We start from the raw sequence: 23994 nt of genomic DNA on the forward strand, positions 1-23994 counted from the left end.
TGACTGGGTCCGTGTCCACTGTGCTGGCTGATGAATGTAGCTGGTTTTGTTGTGCACACCGTAGCAACGCTGTGCCCAGCACAGGTCTCTGTAGTATTCAGTAGTATTTGTGATATAACACTGTGTCAATAACTCAAATTTACTGAAAACTTATATATTTATAAAGCTTTTAACTTTCCCTGTGGACTATCTGTTGCCCAAAGATAAAGCCTTTCTTGTTAATTAAAACAGCTTTGTTGCCTGACCAAACTGTCAAGTAAGAGCTGCTTTGCAGCGATCAGCACTGATGAAAATAAAGGATGGGAGTTATGTTATTTTTTGCTACTGATGATGTGGTTACAGAGGTTTAGATCAAATTAAACAGAGGATAAAATTTGCTGCTGATTGAATTAAATGCAAGGCTCTGTAAATATGAAGACAGAGGTTTGTTGTCTCCCTTGTGCTTCTAAACCTATGGCTATTTTTAAACCTTTTTTATTCCAGTATGCAAATGCCGAGGCAGGCTGTGAACACCAGCCTTCCACACTGGCTAATAAAAGTGGCGAAGGAAACTTCTTTACTGGGGCCTCTGCGTGCAGCTCTGCCAGCAGCTGCTTCCTGTTTATTAAGACTTGTGCTACACCTGACAACATCAATTTCCAGCGATGATTTGGTGAGGGGGTGGTTGGTTTCTCTTGTAATGCTCACGAATTCACTTCTGTGGACAAATTTGTCGAGCAATTGTCATATATAATGCCGTGTTTAAGCACTTTCTAAGCACGTGTACTATAGACCAGCATTCAGCAGCATCACCTGGTGGACCCCTGGCAGTGCTGGGCTGTGATTTCAAATAGAAAGCTGTGCTGTTTTGTTGGTGGTGGTTTTTTGGTTTTTTGGGGTTTTTTTGGAAGAAGCCATGGGATAAGTCCTCTGTTTTGACACAGCTGGTGGCAGTGCCCTCTTCCAAGCTTCTTGTGTCGAATGCCTTGTCTGCATGTGGCATGATGCTGCTGGGGCAAGGTGAGTGTAGCTGGGAAGGGGGACTGACTTAGCCGTTGGGCACATGTTCCATGGGATATCTTTCCCTAACAAGAGATTAGAGAGTAACCTCTTTTCTCCTTTCATTTTCTTCGGCCACCTTTCTTAGTGTCCCTAAGGCCTGGTGACACCCACTGTCTTGAACGCTGTTTTTGTCATTCTGTGCAGCAGGTTGTAGTACAGACAAGATGTAGTTAGTATTTGTTTTGCTTTCAAGGCACCGAGAAAACAAAGATGCTTCACTCAATCTCAGCAAGAGATTGTCAGAGTGAGAGAGAAGCGAGCTCTACTCTGCATCTCTAAAAATACCTCTTTTAATTGTTGATAGAGTACAGGCATTTTTGATGCAAGCAATCAGAAATCCCTAAAAAGAACGGAATGGTGCTGGTGAATTCTTCTCCTGTTGTAAATGTTTCAAAACTGACATTAAATTGTATTTTGACACATTCAGACTTAGAGTCTGTTGTCTATGAGGAATAAGTACAACAAACCTGAAACTGAGCACCTATATGGGAACTCTGGTGCTTGCCCTGGTGCTTTGCTCCTTTACTTTCCACAGACTCCAAATCTGGATCTATGATCGTTCGCTTCTTTCAGTTTAGGTTAAATTGAACACCCAGATTTCCTGGTGTGGCTTCGGTGGAAATATTTCAAAAGAAAAATTGTCCCTACGTAGTTTCCACTCTCTTGGGACAGAATCTTCTCTGCAAAATGACTTTTACACTTTGAGTGATGTTCAGTACAGTTCTGACCCTACACTTACTCCAGGTCCAAGAATGAGCTTATTGTGCACGCTTCCATTTCAGATAAATAACCCCTCAAATGGCTATCGCTTACAAAACATACTATGTTCATCCTAAGTTTTGTTACCGTAATGAAATGGTTTTCAGTTTTGGTATGCCTCGTGTATTGGAAACGGTGAAGGAAATAGAGTAGTTCTGACTGTTCTTCACATACAGTCCTGCGGATTTGATCTTGCATTTTTGTCTCTTTATTCAGAATGTGCTTTTTTTCCTGTCCTTTTATCAAAAGTACTAACAGAATCAATACGGCTTACAGAAGAGAGAAATACAAATCAGAACTAAAAGAACCTCTAGTTTATTAGGTTTTTAATTAAACATGATGAACACATTTTAAATAACACAAAGGCCTCAGGCTGAGCTGCATCTAATCGAAACAGATTAAGTCACCCGTCCACACTTGGGTAGTTATTAATTCTGTTTACTTATGCATGCTAGCTAAAGGCAGAGTTCACTGCTGCTGTGTTGCAGTTTATTGCACAGGGGTGCTTTTGCTGCATGGAATTGTGCTCCTAATTAGAATTCAGATGTTGATTATGAAGAAGACGAGCGAGGCTAATGGAACCATCTTTGAAAGTCAGGGCTGCGTCTTCCAAAGTTAAAGAGAATCTGGGTGAAATGGTCGTTTTGCATTATTGCTTGGACACTTCCTCCTTTTTCTTCTGTACTTGGTCCCATCTTTTCAGAGATGTTAAATTCTCAAAAAGAAATTACTAAATGTTCCTTTGGAAGGAAGTTTTTTTTTTTTACTTGTGCATCTCTGTGCAGAACTGTCGATGACACACCATGACGTCCTTGATAACTAGCTTTTATCATGAAATACGCTGCCCTTTAAATATTTTACATTGCTTTTGATGTAGAGTAGTTGAGGTAAACAACCTAGTTTCAAACAACCTCTTAAATTTATGTGGAGGGATAGTTAATCCTTGCTGGTGATAAACCTTAATTGGCCATGTACATGGATTTACAAGTTCATAAATTTTAAAATATCCACACCTGGCTTCAGCTGAAAGCTCATTTGTCATAAAATACAAGGGGAGATCCTTCTGCCAAAAATGACAAGATACAGCAAACTAATTTCCTAACATGTTTGCAAGTATTTGTAATCCAGTCTAGCTGGTCAAGAAATTACTTATGCAAAAGACACGTACTTATTTGCTTGGCTTCTGTGCCTGGAATCCTCTTCAAATGTCTCTGGTCTGCCCTTTTTGGAGTATCTGCTCATGAAAACATTGTTTTCATTGCTTGCTCCTTTGAAGCCAGGCTTTTCAGATATGCTGGAAGACAGAGCTGCTTACTGGGGCAAAAATAGCATGAATTTTATTTACTGTTTATACGGCAGCTGTAGAAAATGGAATTCACAGCAAAATTGAAACAGAGCCTCTGGAATAGTGTGGGGGGGTGGAAATCATCAAGGGATATTTGAAAAAAGGAGGTTGGTGTTGCATGGCTGCGCAGCGGTACTTGCGTGGGCTTCGAAGGTTAAGATATCAGTTACTGCTTAGTTTTAAATTTTTATCCACAAAAATTAAACATTACAGCTTCGTAGGAGAGTGGTGGTTCCTACTAAATTAACATTTTCTGGACTTCAGAAATCAAGCCATCTGATGCCATTTGCAAGTGTGTTAATCAGTAACAGCTGAAAATTAACTGAGCATTGAGATAAAAAAAAAAAAAAACAAACCAGAAACCACCAAACACAAATTGCCATGGTCTAGTAGGACCTTTATTTGAAGAAAAATAAATAAGATTTTAGAAGAAAGAGTGGGAATGTACAATCTTTTCTGTAGCTTATTCTAAGAACTTATAGTATGAAAGAACAATCAGTCCTTGCAGTAAAAAGTAACTGACGAAGGCTGAAATTATTCTGCTTGGGGGAAAACAGTTATTGTTTAGAAGTTGCATAAAATTACAGTTACTTAGCTGCTGACGGGTTTACAAAATGATAAGGTGCAGTACAGCTAGAAAATATAAGGTGTAATATGGCTAGAAAAGGAGAATTTAGTTTAAACACAGATTTCTGGAAAAAAGATAACAGTCATTTTGGTTGTGATTAACTTGCATCAGTCTTTGATCCAAGCCCTTGTTTAAAGGGATCAATATTGCACATACAGCACTGAGTTTATTGTCAAGTCCTTTCGGAAATAAGACAGTGAATTAAAAATCAATTATACGTGCAGAAAAGTTTGTGTAGGGCAATCAATTTTGTCCTTTTAGTTTGCAGAAAGATTCCATTGTTTAACCAGCTGTGAAAAGGAATGAATTTTAAAAGCCTCCAGCAAATGAGATAGCCCAAATGGGGTGGGGGGAGTAGATTTAAAAAAAAAAAAAAAAAAAAAAAAAAAAAAAATTATTTCGGCATTTCATGTTCAGCAAAGGCTGCCTTCAGGGATAAATCTATAAATCCTGTCAGTGACCTTGGCTTCAAAATGGGTGATTTCACTGCTTTCGCTAATCTTGATCTTTCCACAGCTGCCAGATAAGTTAGTCTTTTCTTAACAATATCATTTTTTATTTGCTTTGTTTAACTGCCATATGTTTCTTGATTCATCGTCTTTCTGCCTTCGTGTGGTATATTTTTATCTATTAAGCACTTACCATATTGCTGATCCCAAAAAAATAACACAACAAATATTTACACTGGCCAGTTGCCACAGCTTAGAAGGCTATTTCTGTGTGGGGACGGGAAGCTGAACTCTAAACTCCCGAGTTTAACTCTAGTATAAACTAAATAATTGGTAGGTGCTTTCAGAAGCTGGTGGTGTGTTTTGTTCTCCAGAAAAGGGTTTGTGCTGGAGACAGGAGCACATACAGAGTTCACTGTTGCCAAGGGGGAAGAATCTGCTGCTTGAAAGATTAATAAATACGACAGCAGTTGATTGTTGAAACCATGTTTTTCATCTCATTTTCAAGGACATCTTAAAAATGGAGATCGCTTGCACTCCCTAGCATTCTCGATCATCTTTCTGTGTTCGTTTCAAAATGAGAACAAGGCACTGAGGGACTTGAGAGATTGCATTCGTTCTCCCATAGGGCAAGGTGGTTATTTTATAAATGAAGAGGGCCAAAAAAGCTATCCTTCCTAGTTTCTTAGCAACAGAGCTGGAGTCGGTTTTAATGTTCGTGTATATCGTACAGGTTCTATGTATAGAAGCCTGAGCTGCGTGGCTCAGCAGTGTCGCGGCTGAAACAAAGACTGTTCCCCCTGCCTTGTGCAGGGGAGGAAAATAACCCAAGCGCGCTAATAACGCGGCATGGACTCGTCTGTCTCTTCTCCTGCTCCCCATCAGATGATATTCTGGTCAGTGACACGCTTACTGTCTTCAATACGCTGACCTTTTATTCAGATTTTATCTGCTATGAGATCCGGAATGTGGGTTAAATAGAACATCGTCCTGTGTCCTGTTCTTCTCCAGAAGGAAACTGAGTCATGACACTGCAACAGTAAGAGCATCTGGATCAAAACTCTGGGAGTTCCTAGGGTTAGTGCTTCTGCTGTAGCAAGCAGAAGCAAGCGAGTAACTGTAAGTGTTCATAGTAAAACTTTTTCTGCCCTGTATCTGCCTCTTTATTTAATTTTTAAGACGCTGTGTATCAAATCTGTCTTTCTTACTTCCCACTGACCTGTTTACTCTCTGTTTCTTTGTACATAACTTAATTTCCAAATTCTGAAGTTTAATTTATTTTTTTTTTAAAGATAATCCATAGTTGTTAATAGTATGGTTGACTTTTAGAAGGCGGATAGTGTTAATAAGATGCGTTTCACAGGTTGCTTCCCATTCTGAATGCAAATGTAATAAATGGCCTTAGATAGATTTCTGGCTCATGCTCCTTGGTGTACGTGACCCCAGCACCCCAACATCTAGGATTGTGTGAATTTGTGCTCTTGAAAACAATTTCATAATTTAAATATAAGAAATGTTGGTTAGCTATCTGTTTTCACAAGATTTGATTTTTTTTCTTGGAAATTCTATAAATAGTGTAATTTAAATTTAGGTGCATCTTTTCTAATGGTAAAGCAGGGGTGGCTGGTGTATTGGCTTGTATCGATGGCAACGTCCAGAGCTCTTGGTTTGATTTCAAATTATTTCAATAGTCCTGTCATTTCAGTAGTTTGGTTGAGTTTCTCTGTGTCGCAGGTGTTAAGAAATTTAAATTAGTCCACAGGATCCTTAGCTCCTTAGTACCTAAAAGTGCAATTATAATATAGTGATAAATAATGAAGTGCTTTGATATTTTTCCATGTTAAGTGTATGATAGAAACCTCCAGTGTCTTCCCAAGTAATTTTGGCTTAGTGCATGTTGATATAGGTAAAAGTGTTTTGTTTTGGAACACTTATGTTGGAATTGCACTTTATTAAACACATAGAGCCCAGGAAAGGATTACTTGATGTGGCAAATCAATATTTTATTTTCAAAGAGTTGTTTGCTGCCTAAACCACGGGAAATGGTGACTTGCTGTTCTTAGCAAGATTTGCTTTACAAACACAAAAAAAACCACCTAAAACAAAGCAAGTGCAGAGACAGATCAGTGTTTTCTCCAACTTGGCAAGACGACATTTGATTTTTTTAAATTTTTTTGTTTTTCCCCTGCAAGTTTTTCCTACTGGTAGTTTGGATCTCTCAGCCTTGCCTTCCATTCAGCGTGGCCGTGGAGGCTGTCAGCTGGGACTGGGCAAGGGGAACCCTGTGGCTGAGCTGCAGCTGTAGAGGGTGTTGGTCAGGGAGACTGAAGAATGAGTGGAGCTGGACCCAGGTGGGAGTATTTTACTCAGAAAACTGTATGGTTTTCTGTGATTCCGTGGGCTCAGCCCATGCTCCCATGCCTGGTAGGGAAGACAAACCTGGTTTTCCGTTGCGGTGCTGGGGCTGCCGTCCGTAACAGATCTGCGTTGCCACGGCGGCGTTTCCTGGCATCAGTGATGCTCCGTGGAGCCGGCAGAGAGGCCGTGGTGCTTTCTTGGCCAAGCTAGAAACATGGAAGGTAACAACTTTCCTTTCCGGTGTCAAATGGTAACTGATTTTAAATAACTCTCTAGCTTCCTAGATCTCTTCCCAGCATCTCCAGGCAATGAAAGCTAAAAGGGGGGGTTGGAGCAGGGAGAAGGAGGAACAACGAGGTTTGCCGCCTGGCTTGTGGAGGGCGAGAGGACCGAAACGTGCCATGCCGGAAAGCTGTAGTGTAATTAAGGTTATATTTGAAATGCAGCACTCTTGCTTGAAGCTTTGATTTTAATGTTGGGAAAGGCTCCTTTTTAACAGGCATTTTGATTTTTCTAATAATTGTAAAAAAAAAAAAAAAAACCCCATAAAAATTTCCCAAACGTTTCAAAAGTCACTAGATACTCTGGTTCTGCCTGACAGCTTATCTGAGAATTGTTTAGTAAGGCCCAGTGGCCATTGCAGCAGAAAATGGCAAAATGCTTCTTCAGATTGGTATAGTGACATAATTCTTATTTAAGAGACTTTGATTCCTGTGACAATATGGATGCTGTGTGTGCGTGAGTGCTCAGAACCTATCTTCCTTGCACAAGCATAAGCGGTAGGAATGCCAAAGTACACCTCATTTGCAAGTTCTGTTTGCGTGATAAATTTTATTTTTCTAATCTTCCCTATCAACGGCACCAATTTTTTTTAATCTTTCGGATGACATAAAAATGCATTTTAATGAAGCAAATTATATAGCTTTGTCTCCTTTTGTGTATAAACGGGGCGGCCATATTCAATTAGGCTGAAAAATGATCATTTGTTCTATTACAGGCTGTAACAGAGCGAGCGAAAAAACTGCGATCCATCACCAGTTGCTCAGCTTTATGTTACTTAAATCACTTGCCGTTCTGTCAGCGGCTCGGAATCCTCTTTGGGAGCCATTATTTAATTTAAGTTTGTGGAGGTGTCACTTGTTTGATAATAGGCTGCTTCTGTAGTAGACTCATAGTGACTAAATATTAATCATTTTCTGCATCCATCCAAGATTCCTAATTAGTTACGAGGGTAACGGTGCCAGTAAAGCTAATGATTATACTGCCATAAAAAGAATTTGACAGCAAATAAGGACTTGATCCAGAGAGATGCCCGGTACCTGCTGTACTGCCCAGGTCTGCTAGAGCTGAGCGTGCTGAATTTTCGGGCTGCTTATGCACAAACGTGAGGGGTTTCCACGGGGTAGAAGACGGGTTGTGTTGATCAGCGCTCACAACAGTGTGTTTAAAAACCAGTGTTTTGTCTTCCTCATCCGATGTTGCTTTTGTACTTTCATGCGCCGTGTGGTTTTGAATATATTGTGGTAAAGGCTCAAGGTGCCTGTAGCTTCTGGGTTTGTGGTTTTGCTTCAGCTTTTACTGGCCTCTTGATATCTCGCTTGTTTCCCTGTCCACTTGTGTGTGATCCACTGTGGTTTTTCTTCTTCTTTTGTTCGTTTCCTTCCTTTCCTCCCCCCACCCTCCGTAGTATCCACTCAGATTTATATAGCTTTTAGGCTACATGGGGAGATTGATCAGACAGGGGCTTATGCATTTAGAGGAGCTAATAAATAAGCATCACAGTGTATTACCCGCCACTGCATTGGAATAACTTCAAACACTCAAATCAAACATTCCATTTGTTACAAATTGGGGAAGGCAAAAGAGGGCACCTCTGTTTTATTAGGGTGCATATTTCATTTATCTGTTACGGAAGATATTGTCCAGTTCTACGTGTCTGGGGAGGTAATTCCATAGTCTCAGCACCGCTTCCCCCTTGCCTCTCTCCCCCCAGATATCTGCCTTTCAGGTTTCCTTTGCCAGTGTTCACCTTTGCAATAGATGAGTTTCTGGCCCTTCATTTTCAAATCTTTTTTTATTTCCTCTCTTATTTGTGGGTCACTTTTTCACATTTGGCACCATTTCCCCCGCCCTGAGTAGATGTTTTTATTCAGGCCCCCACCACAAAAGAAAAGAGAACTTATGAATCTTCTGATTCTTTTTAAAACTACTTTTATACGTTAGTGCCAAGGTCACCGTATGAGCCAACATCTCCCTCAGTAGTCGGATGGCTGGGTTGCAGAAGTCTATAATTCAAATTAAAATCTTACATCCTTCGTACGAAACTACTGTGGATAATGAGAGTTGCGGTGGGGGATCATGACAGGAGCTTGCGAGGAACTGAAACCTTGTGCAGTGGGACTTATTGGTTAAAAATAATAAAAATAATATGATTATTAATGGTTATAATTGGCAAACTTAGCTGACTCTTTATCTACTTTGTTGTAATCAGTCTTCTTGCTGATTTTGGTGCTCGAGTGCCGCTTGTACCCGCGCGGGCAGCTGGGAGCAGCTGAAGAATTAGAATCTGAGTATTAGCACAGTGTTGGTGCTGTTTATTACATTGCGATTCTTTTAAATAGAAAGCTATGAAGACAATGTTTAATTAGCAATCAGTCAAAGTCCTGCAAAAGGTTAGGCCTTTTTACTTCCTTATTGAAAGGGGCTGCGTTACGTGGTTTCAGCATGGAGTCTTGTAAATTGGAGGTAGGTGCTGCCACTCTTCCTGGGACCCGCTACATTGCTGGGTCAGGCTGGGCTACACAACTGAAATAAGGAATTCATGAAGTTACGTGCATGTCAAATTTGGGTGTTCGGTTCTTATAAAAATGTAAAAGGATGTGGGTCTGTAAGTATTTGCTCAGGGTCTTCTGATACTGTGGCATCTTAGGTGAAAATGGGAATTACTAAATTTTCATTTCTCTGCAAGTCAATAGTTAAAACACCTTGTTGGAACACATCAGAGCACCCTGTTCTTGTAAACAACTTGGCAGGATGAAGAACTCCTGTCACAGGAAGAATTTTGCTTTCTGCTTGATAGAGGAAAGGTCTCTCACTGAGGATATGTCTCTTAGCCTGGAATTTGATTTTTGTCATCACTAGTATTTCTTATATCCAGATTGGTGCTCTCAGGTATCTCTTCACCACACTGCAGTCGGTGGCAGACTGATCCTGAGAGAAATTCAGGAAGCTTGCTGAGGTTGCCTTATGTCACTTTAGTTGGGGTCACAAACTGGAATTTGTGTTTTGGTGCTTGTACTCAAACCTGGGCCCTGCTACCGTCAACAGCCCTGCTGTTTAATTATTTACTTGGCGAAGTCACCTACAGAACTGTTTGCCTCTCTATATGTATAATTTCCTTGGGGATTCTTGCCACCATTTTGTCTCATTATTTTTGGATTTGTTCATTGCTCTTGAAGTGGTTCTATTTGTTTCCTTCTGTCATTTGCATGAAGCCGCTGTTTGAAGGCAGAGCTAGTCTCCAGAATAATTGGCGATAATGGTTGAAATCCCAGTGGAACAATATTTCTGCAATAGGGAACTTCCACTAGAAATGCTATGTTTGAGTCTTGAAAGGAGCGTACAGTGTATTTCAAGTAGTCTGAGCGCCGCTTTTTTGTGCTTAGTGTTACAAATTGACTGAAAGGACAAAAAAAATGTCACAGTGAAAGAGAACAACTTCGGGCTTGCGTAATAGTGTTAAACTTGAGTAAACGGACATGTATTTTCAGGACTCTGTATGATCTCTGTAACAAAAGGAGAATTTTTCTGGGGAGAATGATGGAGAAAATGGAAATGTTCTGATGTTTAAGGAAAGAGCTCAAGTGGAAGCTTATTTTCTGTTAACCCTCGTGTTAGTTATTAGCCTTGTGGGCTGATGGTGCCGAACTACGGCTCGTGGGCTGGGGGCCAGGGTGTATCTGTGTTCACCCACCCGTGTTATTGCCTAGAACCGGCATTTTAGTATTGATGATTTAATGGAGATCCGCTTTGTGTTAGCGAGCAGAGTGGTGTTCCCTACGGTATTGTAAGTTGAGTAAAAATCCTGTTGTTAAGCAAAACAGGACAAGGAGAATGAAATTCAGAGGGAGGTTAATATATGATATTTTCCTCTTGGCTTGTTTCAGCCCGGTAAAGGTGAGGACCCATAAGGAGCATCTTCAGCCCAGTGGAAGATGCTCTACATTCTGGTGTTGGCATTATTCAAGGAAATATTTGTAACTTTAAGAATGCACTGGCATTGTGGGGTTTGGTACAGGTAGTTGAGATTCAGAGTACGTGAGGAAAAAGAAAGGTTAATACTGCAAACTGATGCCTGAGAGCCTTTCCTTTGGAGGCAAGGCGGTGTAGTAGGGCATTGCTTATATTCCACAAGTGCTGCTTTTCTGGTTTGGTTCGTATTACATGTGTTGCTTTATATAGATCTTTATTTCTGCTTTTGGATTCTATACTTCGACTAGTTTCTTCCTGTTCAAAACAACAACAATTGGAACTATGAATTATTTTTTAGGAAATGCATTTTTAGCAAGTCTGGGTGAGCATGAGTCTGAGAAATTAAAAGCAATGGCTTTTTTTTTTTTGTTTTAGCTTGGAAGTTTGCAGGTTAAGAGCTGAATTTCTACTACTTACCTGTACTAAATGGAGATACTTTCAGATGTCATATGGGAAAGGAAGGATGTCCTTGAAAAGGAACATTTTGTCCAACTTTTTACTTGCTCTTTAGTTTTGATGTATAAGAAGGCTTTTTGTATATTAGCATTTTAACAGGGGTTTAAAATAACAATCAGAAGTGAATCTCTTTGTATACAGAAAAAGGCAATCTGAAGCCTAATCAAAAGCTTTCTGTTGTCTCTTGGCAGCAGCATATTGTTTTGCTTCTCTGGGTCACAGCCTGCCAGACCTTTGTTCTCTTTAACTCTTCAAATGCATCTTTAAGGAATCTTTTGTGTAAAAACACGCTCAAATCATGTTAGCTTTGTTTGCAGCACTGAGAAACTGTTGATGGCAGGAGACGGCAATCTGCAGATAATGTTATATAAATAGAAAGCTCTTTTTTCAACTTTGAAGGCAGTCTCCAGTTTGATTTTTCAGGTTTGTGCCCGCAGAAGGGGATAGATGTCTTGGACTCACTGTGTGAAACCTGGCTTATGGACACGTGCAACGTGATTGTTTCTGGGGATCAGGAAAGAGCACGTGTCTCGGGGAGGCTTTGTGAGCAGCTGGAGCGTGGCACACCTCTGGATCTGCCTGGCTTGCCCGCGCAGGTGGACCCTTAACACATGGCAGCAGCAGGCCTGTCACAGGCATTTAAATATAAAAGTGGGCAAGTTGGCCAACAAGTTTCTTGCTGGTGGAAATGATTAAGTTTAGTAGAATAAGGAAATGCTTGCCTGTGTGTGCAATTTAACTGCCTTTCTGCATGTCTGTTGGAGGAGAGGTTTGCAGAGTCCTGAGGGATTGTGCGTTTCCAGCCTCCTGGAGGTTCAGAACTTGTTGCTCCTTGGAAGATCCCCCTGCAGCTGGACCCTCTGTCGCGGTGGCCCCAGGGGCTGAGCTCTCCAGACCTGGTTTGGAAAAATAAATGACTCCTCTTCCCACCCTTACTTTATAGAAGAACGTAAATTGCAAACCAAGCTGTCTTCAAACAAGGGTGCTCATCTGTCCCTGCCTCTTCCTGCTGTTGAGATTTGGGACCACGCAACTGCAGCGGTGTTAACGATGGTAGTAATGCTTGTAATAATCCATGAATTCTTTTTCCAAAGACTCAAGGTTGTTTATCAAATACCCCTTCTAGAGCTCAGGAAAAGTAAAGTCAGGTTTTCTTTCTTCCTCCTGCTGCTGCTTTAATATCCAGCCTTTTTTTGATCTGTGCATCAGCTTCTGATGTGCCACTGCAGGCTGTTCTTAGATCAGGTTTCTTGGCGTGCTGTTGACTTTATCTCGTTTACCGGATCACATTTCTGTTGCCATACTCTGTGTGATCGCAGCCTCCCTGCAGCTTTTTAACAATTAGTAATTGAGCAGGAAGTGTGTGTTCATTACAATAGCCTTTTGATTTTGATTTTTACAATCACGCCGTGTTTTCGCCCAGTGCGGAGGCGGGGTGGGGGGGAGGCACTTCTCCCAAACACGGGGTTTTTTGACAGAGAGGAGTCCGTTGTTGCAGCCGCTTGGCCATTTGTCAGCAGTTCTCGGGCATCCATCCCTCCCGCGCAGGTTGCCTGGCAACCCGGGCCGGAGCCATTGCACCGCGGCCACCGCATCTCCGAGAGCGGGCCGGGAGATGATTTATCGGCGGGGCTGGGAGCGTGGTGAACCCAAGAGGCAGGACTGGACCTGTGAACAGGAACCGACCTGAAATGGGAAGGCGAGAGAGACTGGCCGGCTTGGGAGCATTAGCTGGGGATGCACCCACAGCCAATAATCATAGGGCACAATTAGAGCAAAAATAAAGGCTCCTCATTTAGACATAATTGATTATTTTTTTTCCGCTGTTTTCTCTTCCCCATCTGGGCTCTCACACAGAAACAAGTACAATGCAGAAAGTGATTCACAGCTTTGCCTCCTGTTTTGGGTGAACCTGAAATCTCTCTCTTTGTAGAAAATAACCCTGTTAAAATACTGATGGTATTGATGGTACGTGCTGGGGTTAGCACGTAGGGTTAGCAGCACCCTGACAGCTCAAAGCCCTGGGTGAAGGAATAGTTGAATTCTTCCCCAGCTTTGGAAATGTCTGAGAGCTGTTGTGTCACCTTCAATATCATGTTGCCTTTCATACAGGCTTTTGTGCATTTATCCCTGGCATTAAACAGAAGAAGGGAAAGAAGTGTTTTATAAACTGGTATTTAGGTAGTAGTTCATGCTGTGGTCAAATGTAGAACTCTAACCACCATCACCACCCCCACCCCCCCAAACATCACCTTTAATGAACTAAACTGAAGGAAATTTGGATAACCTTTAGGCAAGCGCCCTGGTTCAGTCTCTGCTGCTGGCTTGAGTCCTGTCTCCAGAGTAGTTGTGAGGAGGGACCGGCAACGTGGAACGCACTCTGACGAGAGCGTTTTTGCACACTCCTGAGAAGGCGAAGAGGAGAGGCAGGAGGATGAATCCACTTTGACCTCTTGACTGGCAGGATAAATACTTTATTGAAAATTCTAAATAAATGTGTTTGTAACTAGTAATCCTGCTCTGCATGCAATCTCATTTAGCCAACTGTGTATGCAAATGTGCTATTAATGTGTTTGCATCCAGTATAAATATACAAATCTAATCTGTTTATATATGTAATTTACACACAGCTGTGCTCATGCTCACTTAATACCAATATTTTCAGCAAGCGCGAGGTATCATGGGAGATCTATTGTTCAAAACAAAAGCTACCAGTGCAGCACCATGGAAGGGGGATCATTATCATTTCAGGATCTTTTGGCATTCCCTCGAGGGAGTCTGCTTAATGACTTTCCGTCTGTGTATATGGCTAGGGATATGCATAACACAGGCTGCGGTGGACGTTACGTGCTTCTCTCTATCTGTACAATGCTTTGGTGTTGCATCTCTTACAGTTTGAGGTAGAGTTTAATTCTTCAGTATAATTTTTCAGGAAGACAGAGCAATCCGACTGGGAGGGAAAGCTAATTGTTTGGCACCTTTAAGCCTTTCAGCTGATCTGTCTCTTGTCAGTTTGTTTATAGAGGATCCTTGATCTTAAGGGCATATGGCCTAAGGACTATAAGATTTTTGTAACATGTAAGTGGCTAGCAAGGCACTCTGAAGAGAAGAACAATTAATGCCTTTTAATATAGCTTGGTATCTAATGAATACCATCAAAATGTTTTCATTTTTCCACAATATTTTTGAGTTAGAGGACTTGGTGAAAAAAGAATTTTATTTTCAAAATACCACGAAGGTTAGAGGACAATTTTGTCTTGAAACAATAGAATTATTTCATTAAAACAAATCAACAAGAAAAACAAACAGACCAGTATCTATTAAAAGAAAGCTGAGTTGAGTTTCTGTATGTATTTTGAACTAAGGTCACAATCTCCTGAAATAAGCAAATTGAGTGAGTAAATTTTAGAGGTGAGGGATGCTTTCAACCAAAAAAAAATATCTCTACACACACCCACAAACATATATAAGATTATTCTCTTCCATCTTGCTCTACGAAAGGGTCACCTGTGTGTGAGCCTGCTCTCTTGAACTGGAAGTCTGGAAACATCTTTGTGGCACAATTTAAGAAACATCTACCTGTTTACAGTTGTGAAAGGGGACTGTTAAAAAACAGAACAAACAAAACCAACAAACTGCATCAGAATTGGTTTCTTAAAAATTTGTAGTCTGTAGTTAAGCAGCAAGAGCGGGCACTGCCGGGGCTGGCTGGCGTTTGTTGCTGCTCATGCTTCACCATCGTAGCTGGCTGGTGCGTTGCAGTGCACGATCGTCACTTGCTGGTGTTCTGCGACTTTCTGCAAGCCAAACAGATTGTGCAAGAGCACACGTGTATCATGTCAGCGGTCATCAAAGCACGGACGTTCCCCTACAGCAGAGGTCTCTTGCAGCAGAGATCCGTAGTTAAGCGATTGCAGACATCTCCGAGCAGTTGCCAAACTGGGTGAGCAATTTCTTGTCCCTTTGCGTGGTTGTGTCAGAGAAGAGGAGGAGGTCCTTCAAATTGTGATCTGTGCTTCAGTGCAGCCTCTTGAGGAGGAGACTCTAAATTGCAAGCTGGTGACAGCCTTGCTTCCCGCAGGAGCAGACAGAGAGGTGGTTAGAGATGGGACAGAGCGGTGGAGCTACCCTGAGAGCATCTGAGATGTCGTAGGCCAAAGGCAGGGGTAACACTGAGGGAACAGTGGAAACAAAGGTATTTCCACAAAGATCTGCTTGCGTGCTTGAGGTCTGCACGCATCTCCGATATGATGCCAAGGTCTGTGGAACAACACGCGGAGACATTTAGGGAAGGCTTATGGGTGTCTCACTATTAACCAAGTTTGCCAGCGAGGTGATTTTTGCAAGCTTTGCTGTTAACTGATGTAACACACAACAGCACGAGTATCTAATGCTAAGGGTAAAATCACTTGCTACTTCAAAATTAGATTAAAAAAACATTCAGCGGAGTTACGGGAGTGACAGGAAACAATAAAATGAAGTTCAGATGAGGTTGAGGCGTATCCTGTTCTCCAGCAGCAGGGCACGGTAAAGGAACGGAGCAGAGGCCTGAACACAGATTTTTCTGATAGTTCCGCTTTCCTAGTGGATTGATTTTTGTATATTCTTTTTCACAAAGGTTTCAGGTGAGCCATCATGCCTGTTCCTTGTTCTAAGTGCTACTGTAGTAGCCTAGAATATTCTGTTACCTTGGGACCAGTCCTTGTTCGTGGCAAGGTGCTCTGAGGATGCGTGTTCTTAGGCCGAGGAATTTCTGTGCAACGTCTCTCCCTTCTGCCCTCTCCTGTACCCCTAGAAATGGGTCTTTTCCCCTCCTTTTTTTTTTTTCTTCTCCTCTGGGTGAGAGCCTTCAGGCAACAAAGCAGCTCGTGGAAAGAGTTAAATAGGCACACTGTGTGTCTGCAGTGGTTAGCAGGATTCTGAGAATAGCTGAGATATGTGTGACAGCTGCATTTTCTTTAAGTTAAAGTACCGCTTTTTGCCCTTGATGGAATTACTGAGCAGTGCTTCGTCCTGTCTGTTACTGAGCATATAGAATTCCTTCGAGGTAAAGATGCAGTAAATACTAGCATCATTTTCTGCTACAGCCAGGAATGCTTTGGTGGAAAAAAAATTGTGACTAACACAAGTTGTGTTTTCGTAAGAGGTACCTGACATCTTTAGGTTAAACTGTCGTCTTACGGAAACTGTCAGGATACAGGACGGTATATATCATCTAATAGTATCAGCAAATGCCTTTATTTGCACTGTACACAAGCAAAATATAATGTTAAAACTCAGCCAGGCTTTTAATAAAATGTACTCTGTGCACTGAAATTCAGCTAGTGTGCATACGCAGTGTCTGCATGCTAAAAAAAATAATGGTTTGGGGCAATCTATAAATGTGCTGCACAGTTAACAGAAGTTTTGCAGATATAACCTATAATCAGATCTCATTTTCTTTTTAGAACAACTGCCATAATTTTTTCATCTTGTGAAATTTAAGAAATAAAGAAGCCTTTATGCATTTGGCATTTATTTGCTGTTAACTATTAAAATGCCATAAATTTTCCTACCGTATTTACTGTAAAGCTTGAAAAGGCATATTAAATATGGAATGTTAACTTCATGGTGACAGCTTCAATTGGCAACTGCCTAGAAAACCTTGGGCCTTTCGAAACACACGCTGTACGTATCGCTTTCATTTTTATAAGATCATAATTAAGGAAAAGGTTGAGAGAACAACTTGCTGTTCTTGGACATGGTCTAAAGAGGAGATTATTTTTTTTTTAAGAGAGATTGAGGGAGGGGAAAAAAGTCCTTATTTCCTGGATTAAGAAGGAGCAGAAAAGGCTCTGTGTTTGTGTGTTTGTAAATATATTGCATTACAACATGCTTGTCACTAATTGACCAGGTGGAAGTCATGGGAAGGGAATGAAATAGCACATGGGTTTTCTTAAGAGAACACACATTTCATCTAAACCTCATTGAAGCAGCACCTCAGAAGAGACATATTTGTAGCAGTTATGAATTTAGAGTTTTATCAGGATCACCGTGCCTTTCTGAAGCCCATGAGGTTTCAGTCTGAAATTGTGAAGTTGATTAAACAGGTTATTTTGTGCTAGATGTCATTCTTGCATGCTGTTAGAAACAGCTTTGTTTTCGACTTCTGCAGTAAAGAAGAAAAACGGGAACCTCAGTTCCCGGTTAAAACCTGGGGTGCGGAATTTCAGCATGCGGTAGCAAATTTTTCCTGCCAAGCTGTAATCTCTTGATAATAGAAACCCTGACGCATAACCTTAACTACAGCTTTGCAATGGCATTATCATCACGTTGATAAACATGCCATCTGAGCTCTGTTAGAACATAATGGCTTTGTGTATCTTGTCATGATATTTGTTTCTTGGGATAAAATATGGGACCTGCAAGTAACACATATGCAAACGTTAACATGCTTGTTCCTTGTTCTTCCTGGGTTATTTATAGCTCCCTGTTTACACGGTGTAGCAGGATATTGCAGAGTCTAATACGTTTCATCGGGGAGGTTCAAATTATAAAATGGTATTAGGAGATGTTGTGTGGTGGCTGGTCAATAGCCATGGTAACCACTTTGGGAAAGACAACTGGGTCGTCTGTCAGCGTTGCCTGACCCTGCGAGCCATGGGATTCCCTAATCAGACTTCACAGCAATAATGATCCACCGCTTTTTTTTTTTTTAAAATTGTGTTACAGTTTGTCTTCAGTGAACAGTGCGAACAACGATGCTGAAAGAATTGTCATAAATAATGTTTCAAAGTTAAACCTATGTAGTAAAATTGAAATGTTATCTTAATTTTTAAAAGTGCAGAACTTGGATTTTTAAACCGTTGTGCTCTAGAGCCGCTTCCACGCTTTATCCCAACTTCTTTCTCGTGCATCCATAGGTTTAAGCCTCATTGTTCTACCAGCCCTGTGTTGTAGGACTATTTTAATTCAGCAGCTGTTGTTTTCAGATGCCTTCTGCGAGCGGTGCACCAACATCTCCTTCACTGTTAAAATGCAGACATAAAATTTGTTGCGTGTCACTTGTGCAGAGGAGAGAAAATTCAAGCTGTGTTATGCGGTCTGTTTTATGAGGTGCTGGAGAGCAACAGGTCACTTCTGATTTGGTGTGCAACTATTTAGTGCTTTTAGATTTAAAAACATTTGGAGGTCTCTATTGTGCTTGACTTGGAGACAAGAAGTACCTGTTCTTGCTGCAGGCTAAAGGAGAACTGAACGTGATGTCCAAATTAATGGAAGACTAGAAGAGGAAGGAAAATCTGAAAAAGAAAATGTTTTGAAAAAACCTCGATTTTATTAAGCTTTAGAATTTCTGTCTTAGGTTTCCGAAACTAATCTTTGTGTGCTTTTGTTGTTCTTTGTGTATTAAGAAGTGGCGCTCTCTTGCCTTTCAGCAGAGGCACACGACTATTTCATAGTTGGATATCTGGCACTGCCTCAGTGGCCTAGTGGTAGTTCTGTGTGACGCCGATAAAGGTGACAGCGTAATTGGCCAAAACTTCAGAATGCCAGAAGGATGGACTTCATTTATATTTGGAAATTTGGAGCAGCATTTCAAGCTCCCTCTAATGCTGTTATTCAGGTGGGCTACATGCTGGGCTTATGTTCCTGGTAGGGATTTTTGACGTCTCCCGAATTCAAAGGAAAACAGTTTGTCATAGGCTTTTTTAATACAGAGCTGAATTCCAACACAAAACAAATGTAAAATAGTTTGGTTAAAAGGAATCTTAAAAAAATAAATGAAATGGTCCTCTGAGAACTGAGATATACCATAGTAAGTCTTTGGCAAAATGAGGAATAGGGAACCAGGGCTTTTCATTTCATGCAGTGGACCAGATTGCTGTCGTGTTTCCCTGTGTCTTTTTTCATCCTTGGTTGGAGTGTTCCAGCTCTGGTTTCTTCTTATTCCCCTACAGCTTTGTATGTCTCATTTATGCTATATGCTCCGTTAACTGATGCTGGAAGAGCAGGGTACCTCCCGTACAGTCCAGGAGGCCGCGATGTCACAGCCAGGAACCCAGCTGCAGCGTTTAGAATCTGAGTTTCCCCTTGGACTGCTTGTTTTCAAAGGTTTCCTGATTTCGTTGATTTTCGTTCTCCGTGATAAGCTGCAGACAGGAATTATGCTGCTTGTTGGGATGTTGGGAGTGCTTTGAGGACACGGTTGTTCGCCTTGTTGCTGCTGCCATGTTTTCTTGCCGAGAAGTCAGAAGAGTTGTGCGTGTGGTGCCAGGGGAGCCATTGGCCTCCCCCTCAGTGTGATGAAAATTCCTCGTCGTTCACATGGTAAAAAGTGTGTGTGCGTGCGTCAGTGACAGGTTACATGTTGTAGGCAGCCTGGGTATCTCGCTCTGCAGGTGCGTGTGACTTCTGTCTGTGGATGGGGGCTGGGACCCTGCTTTTACTAACATTTCCTTGTTCGGGAGCCCGAGTGCAAAGCCCAAGGAGCAAACAGTGCTCTGTTTGCTGGTTTAAAAGCAGGAGGTGGGTATGAGCAAATCACACACTGCAAGGGACTGTAATCTCAAAGCATATACAACTGGTGGTTAATTCTTGTCTCTGTGCCCCCAGGCATGTTCTTGGCGAACCCTAGCAGTCTTGCTGGCTTTGAGGGACAGGGTTAGGTAAGGATAGATCCCTGTGCGGGCACATCTGCAAAATAATATGCGCGAGGTTCCAAAGAGACTGTACACTCATATTCAGCATTGTGGTGGGAGCTTCTGAGGTGCACAGAGCACTATTTTGGTTGTGAATTACCCTTTCTGGGATTCCTTATCCCCTTCGTAATATGGAAGCTTGTAATCACCTGCCCACCTCCTTCCAGTAGGTGTTTGCAAGAAGATGTGGTGCAAAATGCATTAAGTCAACTTCAGGTTTGTTTCTTTTTAGGAAATTAATTGCCCCAGAATGTTAGTGCCCATATACTCAGCATCCCTCATCCTTTTTGCAGGCAGAATTTGGTATTTTCAAAGTGTTTATACCTGTATGCTTATAGGAAAGGAGAAAGTCCCTCAGGGCTGGCCTTTCGGAAGAGGCACCCTGTGTTTAGCTGTAATCTCCTGCTACAGATCCGTGGCGGTGAAATGTTGGGGTCTGGCTGAGCCGGGTCCCAGAGCCGCAGGCGGCGGTGGGTGCAGGAGTGAAGGTGCCTCGGGAGGAGGAGGAGGAGGAGGAGGGGGGCGAGCGATGCTCGCAGCTGGCGGCTGCCGGGTTATCTCGGTGTGGGGGGGAGGTATTTCAGCGGGGAAACATGAGCGCAAGGGGCAGCTGAAGCGGGGGGACGGGCGGGGAGGGAAGGGCGGCCGCGGGGTGCGGCGGATGCCGGGGGAGGGAGCCCCCACCCCGCCGCAGAGCCCCCGGGGACCGGCGGAGCGTTCATCCGGCGCCTGGTTCCGCGGGGCTTTCCCGGGGGAGGGTGGACGGACGAGGCTGGGCGGGGGGGTGCCCGGCGATCCAGGCCGCCTTTTGCGGCGCGCCCCGCGGGTTCCGCGCCGCCCAGCCCCGCCGCGATCACATGCTGGGCGGCCGCCGCCTCCCGCCCGGCCCTCCGCGCCCCTCCGCGCAGCTCCGCTCGCCTCCGCCGGCCTCGCCTCGCCTCCGCCGCTCGCCCCGGGCCCCCGCCGCGGGGCCGCCCCGACCCGCCGGCGGGGCGAGAGGAGGAGGAGGAAGAAGCAGCGTCTCGGCGTGGCGAGCGACCGCGGACCGCTGCGAGCCACCGAGGGGGAGCGGCGGCGGCTCGGCCGGGCTCGGCGTTCGGGGTTGTTCCGCCGAAAAACGGGGAGGGCGAGTGCCGAGGGCCGGCGGCTGCCGGGGCTGCTGAAGCCCCGCCGGCGCTGCGCTCCCCCCCGGCTCCCGGCGTTGCGTATTTTCCTTCGGCTGCCGCTTCCTAATTGAAAAACCGAGCAGGGGGGAGACGTGCGGCAGGAGCCTTCGGTCCTTTCGGAGAAGAACTGACTGTGGTACTGACTTTTCTAAAGCTTCAGAGGTTGGAAGTTTGACGTAGAAGTGAATGTGGCTTGAATTTTTCAGTATCTTTTCAAAGCTTTTTTTCCCCTGCCTGTTTTCGGTGGCTGTGTAGGTATACGTTCTCTTCTGTCGACAGTCCTTAAGCGAAGAACATTGTTTGGCTGTTGTGCTGATTAACAAGATTTTTTTCTGATTTTTTTTTTCTTGTGCTGACATACTATTTTTGTTATCTTTTATCGCAGAAACGTTTTATTAAGGGGTTGAGGCAGTACGGCAAGAACTTCTTCAGGATCCGAAAGGAGTTGCTTCCGAATAAGGAGACGGTAAGTACATTTGGACTTTATGTAATTTGCTTTTTCTCTCGCTGCTTCAGTGTTTGATCTTACAAAACTATTTCCTTTTCACCCTGAACTGAATTCTCTTCAGATAAATGGAAGAGAAATCCGCAGCCAGAAAAGGTGCTGTAATTTTTAGTGCAGTTTTGAGGTCTTAGTGTATGAAAGATGTTACATAAAATAGTCGTCATTGCTGAACGGAGTCACTAAGGGTGGATGAACTGTATTTATGGAGACCAAATCTAATTTTAAATTCTGACATTATGATGGGATAATACACTTATGTCACCCACTTGGGCTCAAATGGCAGTGGGTAATTAAAGAAAGCCTAAAACAAAACAAAATCTAATTGAATCTGGAAGACTGAGGTATGTGCCGGCTGCTCCTAGGACCTGCAGAATTCGGTTGTTGTGTTTAACTCTTTGCGTTCCTGAAACGTGGACAGCAAGCGTGTAACTTCAGTGTCGGAATTGATCTGTGGCTAATTACTCTAATGAACTTCATAAAGCTTACCTAACTGTCATTCTGTTGAAAATCCTGGCAAGTGCTTGGAAGGGAGATGGACAGGGAGGAGTGGTTGACTTCTTCAAAGGAAAGAGGGTTTGGGAAGCCTTGGGAATCTAGTTACTTTTCCATTAGTCCTAATTGCCAAGCTGCTCTAGAAGCTTCGGTTTCTGTTCTGCAGGTGTCATTTAACTGCTGGGAGGGTGGTTTTGGAAAGCGGTTTTCATATTTGTTCTGAATTTAGAAGGTAGGTAACTCAGTGAAAATTGAGTTAGGCTGTTTTTCTAGCAATGTGTTACTGATCTGGAAAACACTTACTTAAAACATAACTGGTTGTTTAGACTGTTACATTTGTGGAATCTGGATGTTCAGTGGGGAAGAACGTTACTGTAAAAATATTTTAAAACCTATCACTTAGTGTAGTATGTTTCCAGTCTGTTCTGAGATGTTCTTGTGAGACGATACTGTGATATCACAATCTTTCCTTGGTAAATAGTAAACTGCAGAGGTCAAATAGAAAGGGGAGGATAAAGTGATTCCTGGAGTGCCTCAGTTGGTGTTTACGTTCACTGGGTCTGTTGCGAACGATGGGAAAACTTAATTACTGATCAAGTGTAGGTAGACTTTGCTTTAGTGTTGTGTCGGATTCTGAGGCCTGAAGGCCCGTTGTTGGAAAGATGACAGCTTAGAAGGAATGCTGAAATCGTGTCCTTCTTCGCAACGTCTAAAAATCCAGCACACAGGCAGCTTAAGCAGTCCTTTCTCTTTTCTTCAGAATATCTCCGAGCAATGTGTTTAGAACAAATTGGTGTTTACTTTAGAAATGAATTCTGTTGATGGGAAAGTTACCAAGAGGCAAAAGGACTCTTCTGAAGTTTGAATTGCAGCAATACGAAATACGCTTTTAAATACAAAATGTTTCTTTGCGATAGAGAAAAACGGTTTGCGTGAGAAAGGAAAAGAAAAACTCCAGAACTGCGAGGGGGGGCAGGTGTCTGACCCTCTTTGTACTCCTTGACTTCTACATTTGAACTTGGGTATCAGGCCTGAGGCCTTCCGTAAAAGTTTTGCAAGTTTGCACGTGGTGTGAAACTTTAAGCTATCGTTTTTCAAGGGTTACATTTTTGGTTTATTACGTCTAAATTTTGAGTATAGAGAAGACGAAGATATTAAGTTAGAGCGACTGGGAAGCAGGGTGCCCATGGCTTTGAGCAGGCTTTTTTAGCCCCTAGTGGTAACTGATCTACAAGTAACCTTTGACCTACAACGGATTGTTTAATCTCCATTTCCTATTTTTGCCCACAGGTCTCACTTCTGCTTTCTTTTCGTTCCCAGTCTTTTTCAGGCAGAATTTACAGCAGTTTTGCCTAGTAAGACACGCAGAATAAAGGCTGCAGTAAATACTGTTTGACTATCTATTTTCTTCCTTAAAGTGGAATAATGAATAATGTGAATTGTAAGGCTGTGGAATTCATTTGTCCGTATTTTTTTCATGACCAGAATAATTTCGGATACTTTGCCTGACATTTTTCTGTTGCAGTGTGAAGTAACCCTCTAGCAATTCCAGAAAAGCTAGAAAAAAGGCTCTATTTTCCTGTTAGGCACCATGTTAACATGAGGTGAAAAGCTAAAAATTATTATAGGGGCGCAAAAGCATTGCGGCAGCTCCCGAGTTCTGCAAAAGCTACTTGAAAATGAGTCAGGAGCATTCTTGATGTGACTTGTCCTAAATGGAAACCAGGCTGTAGGTCAGTACATCCTGCACGTTTCTGATTTATTAAGAGTTTACTGCACTCGTCACTGAAGCCTGCGGGGAGGGGAGCCAGGGGTTTTGCCTCTCTGCAAAACCCACTTAAAGTTAAATCTCCTTATTATCATGCT

The 23994-nt window shown here is 42.6% G+C and overlaps 1 protein-coding gene across 6 annotated transcripts in view; it reads left to right on the forward strand.

The window, feature by feature from the left end:
- Positions 1–23994, forward strand: part of RERE (arginine-glutamic acid dipeptide repeats) — a 243149-nt gene that overhangs the window by 167087 nt on the left and 52068 nt on the right. For all 6 annotated transcript variants that reach the window (XM_063354198.1, XM_063354197.1, XM_063354199.1 and 3 more), the window contains one exon: positions 21517–21597. In XM_063354198.1, the coding sequence (XP_063210268.1) occupies positions 21517–21597 (81 nt within the window). The remainder of the gene's footprint in view (positions 1–21516; positions 21598–23994) is intronic.

Source organism: Chroicocephalus ridibundus, chromosome 16 (assembly GCF_963924245.1).
Source record: "Chroicocephalus ridibundus chromosome 16, bChrRid1.1, whole genome shotgun sequence".
NCBI classification, from domain to species: Eukaryota; Metazoa; Chordata; class Aves; order Charadriiformes; family Laridae; genus Chroicocephalus; species Chroicocephalus ridibundus.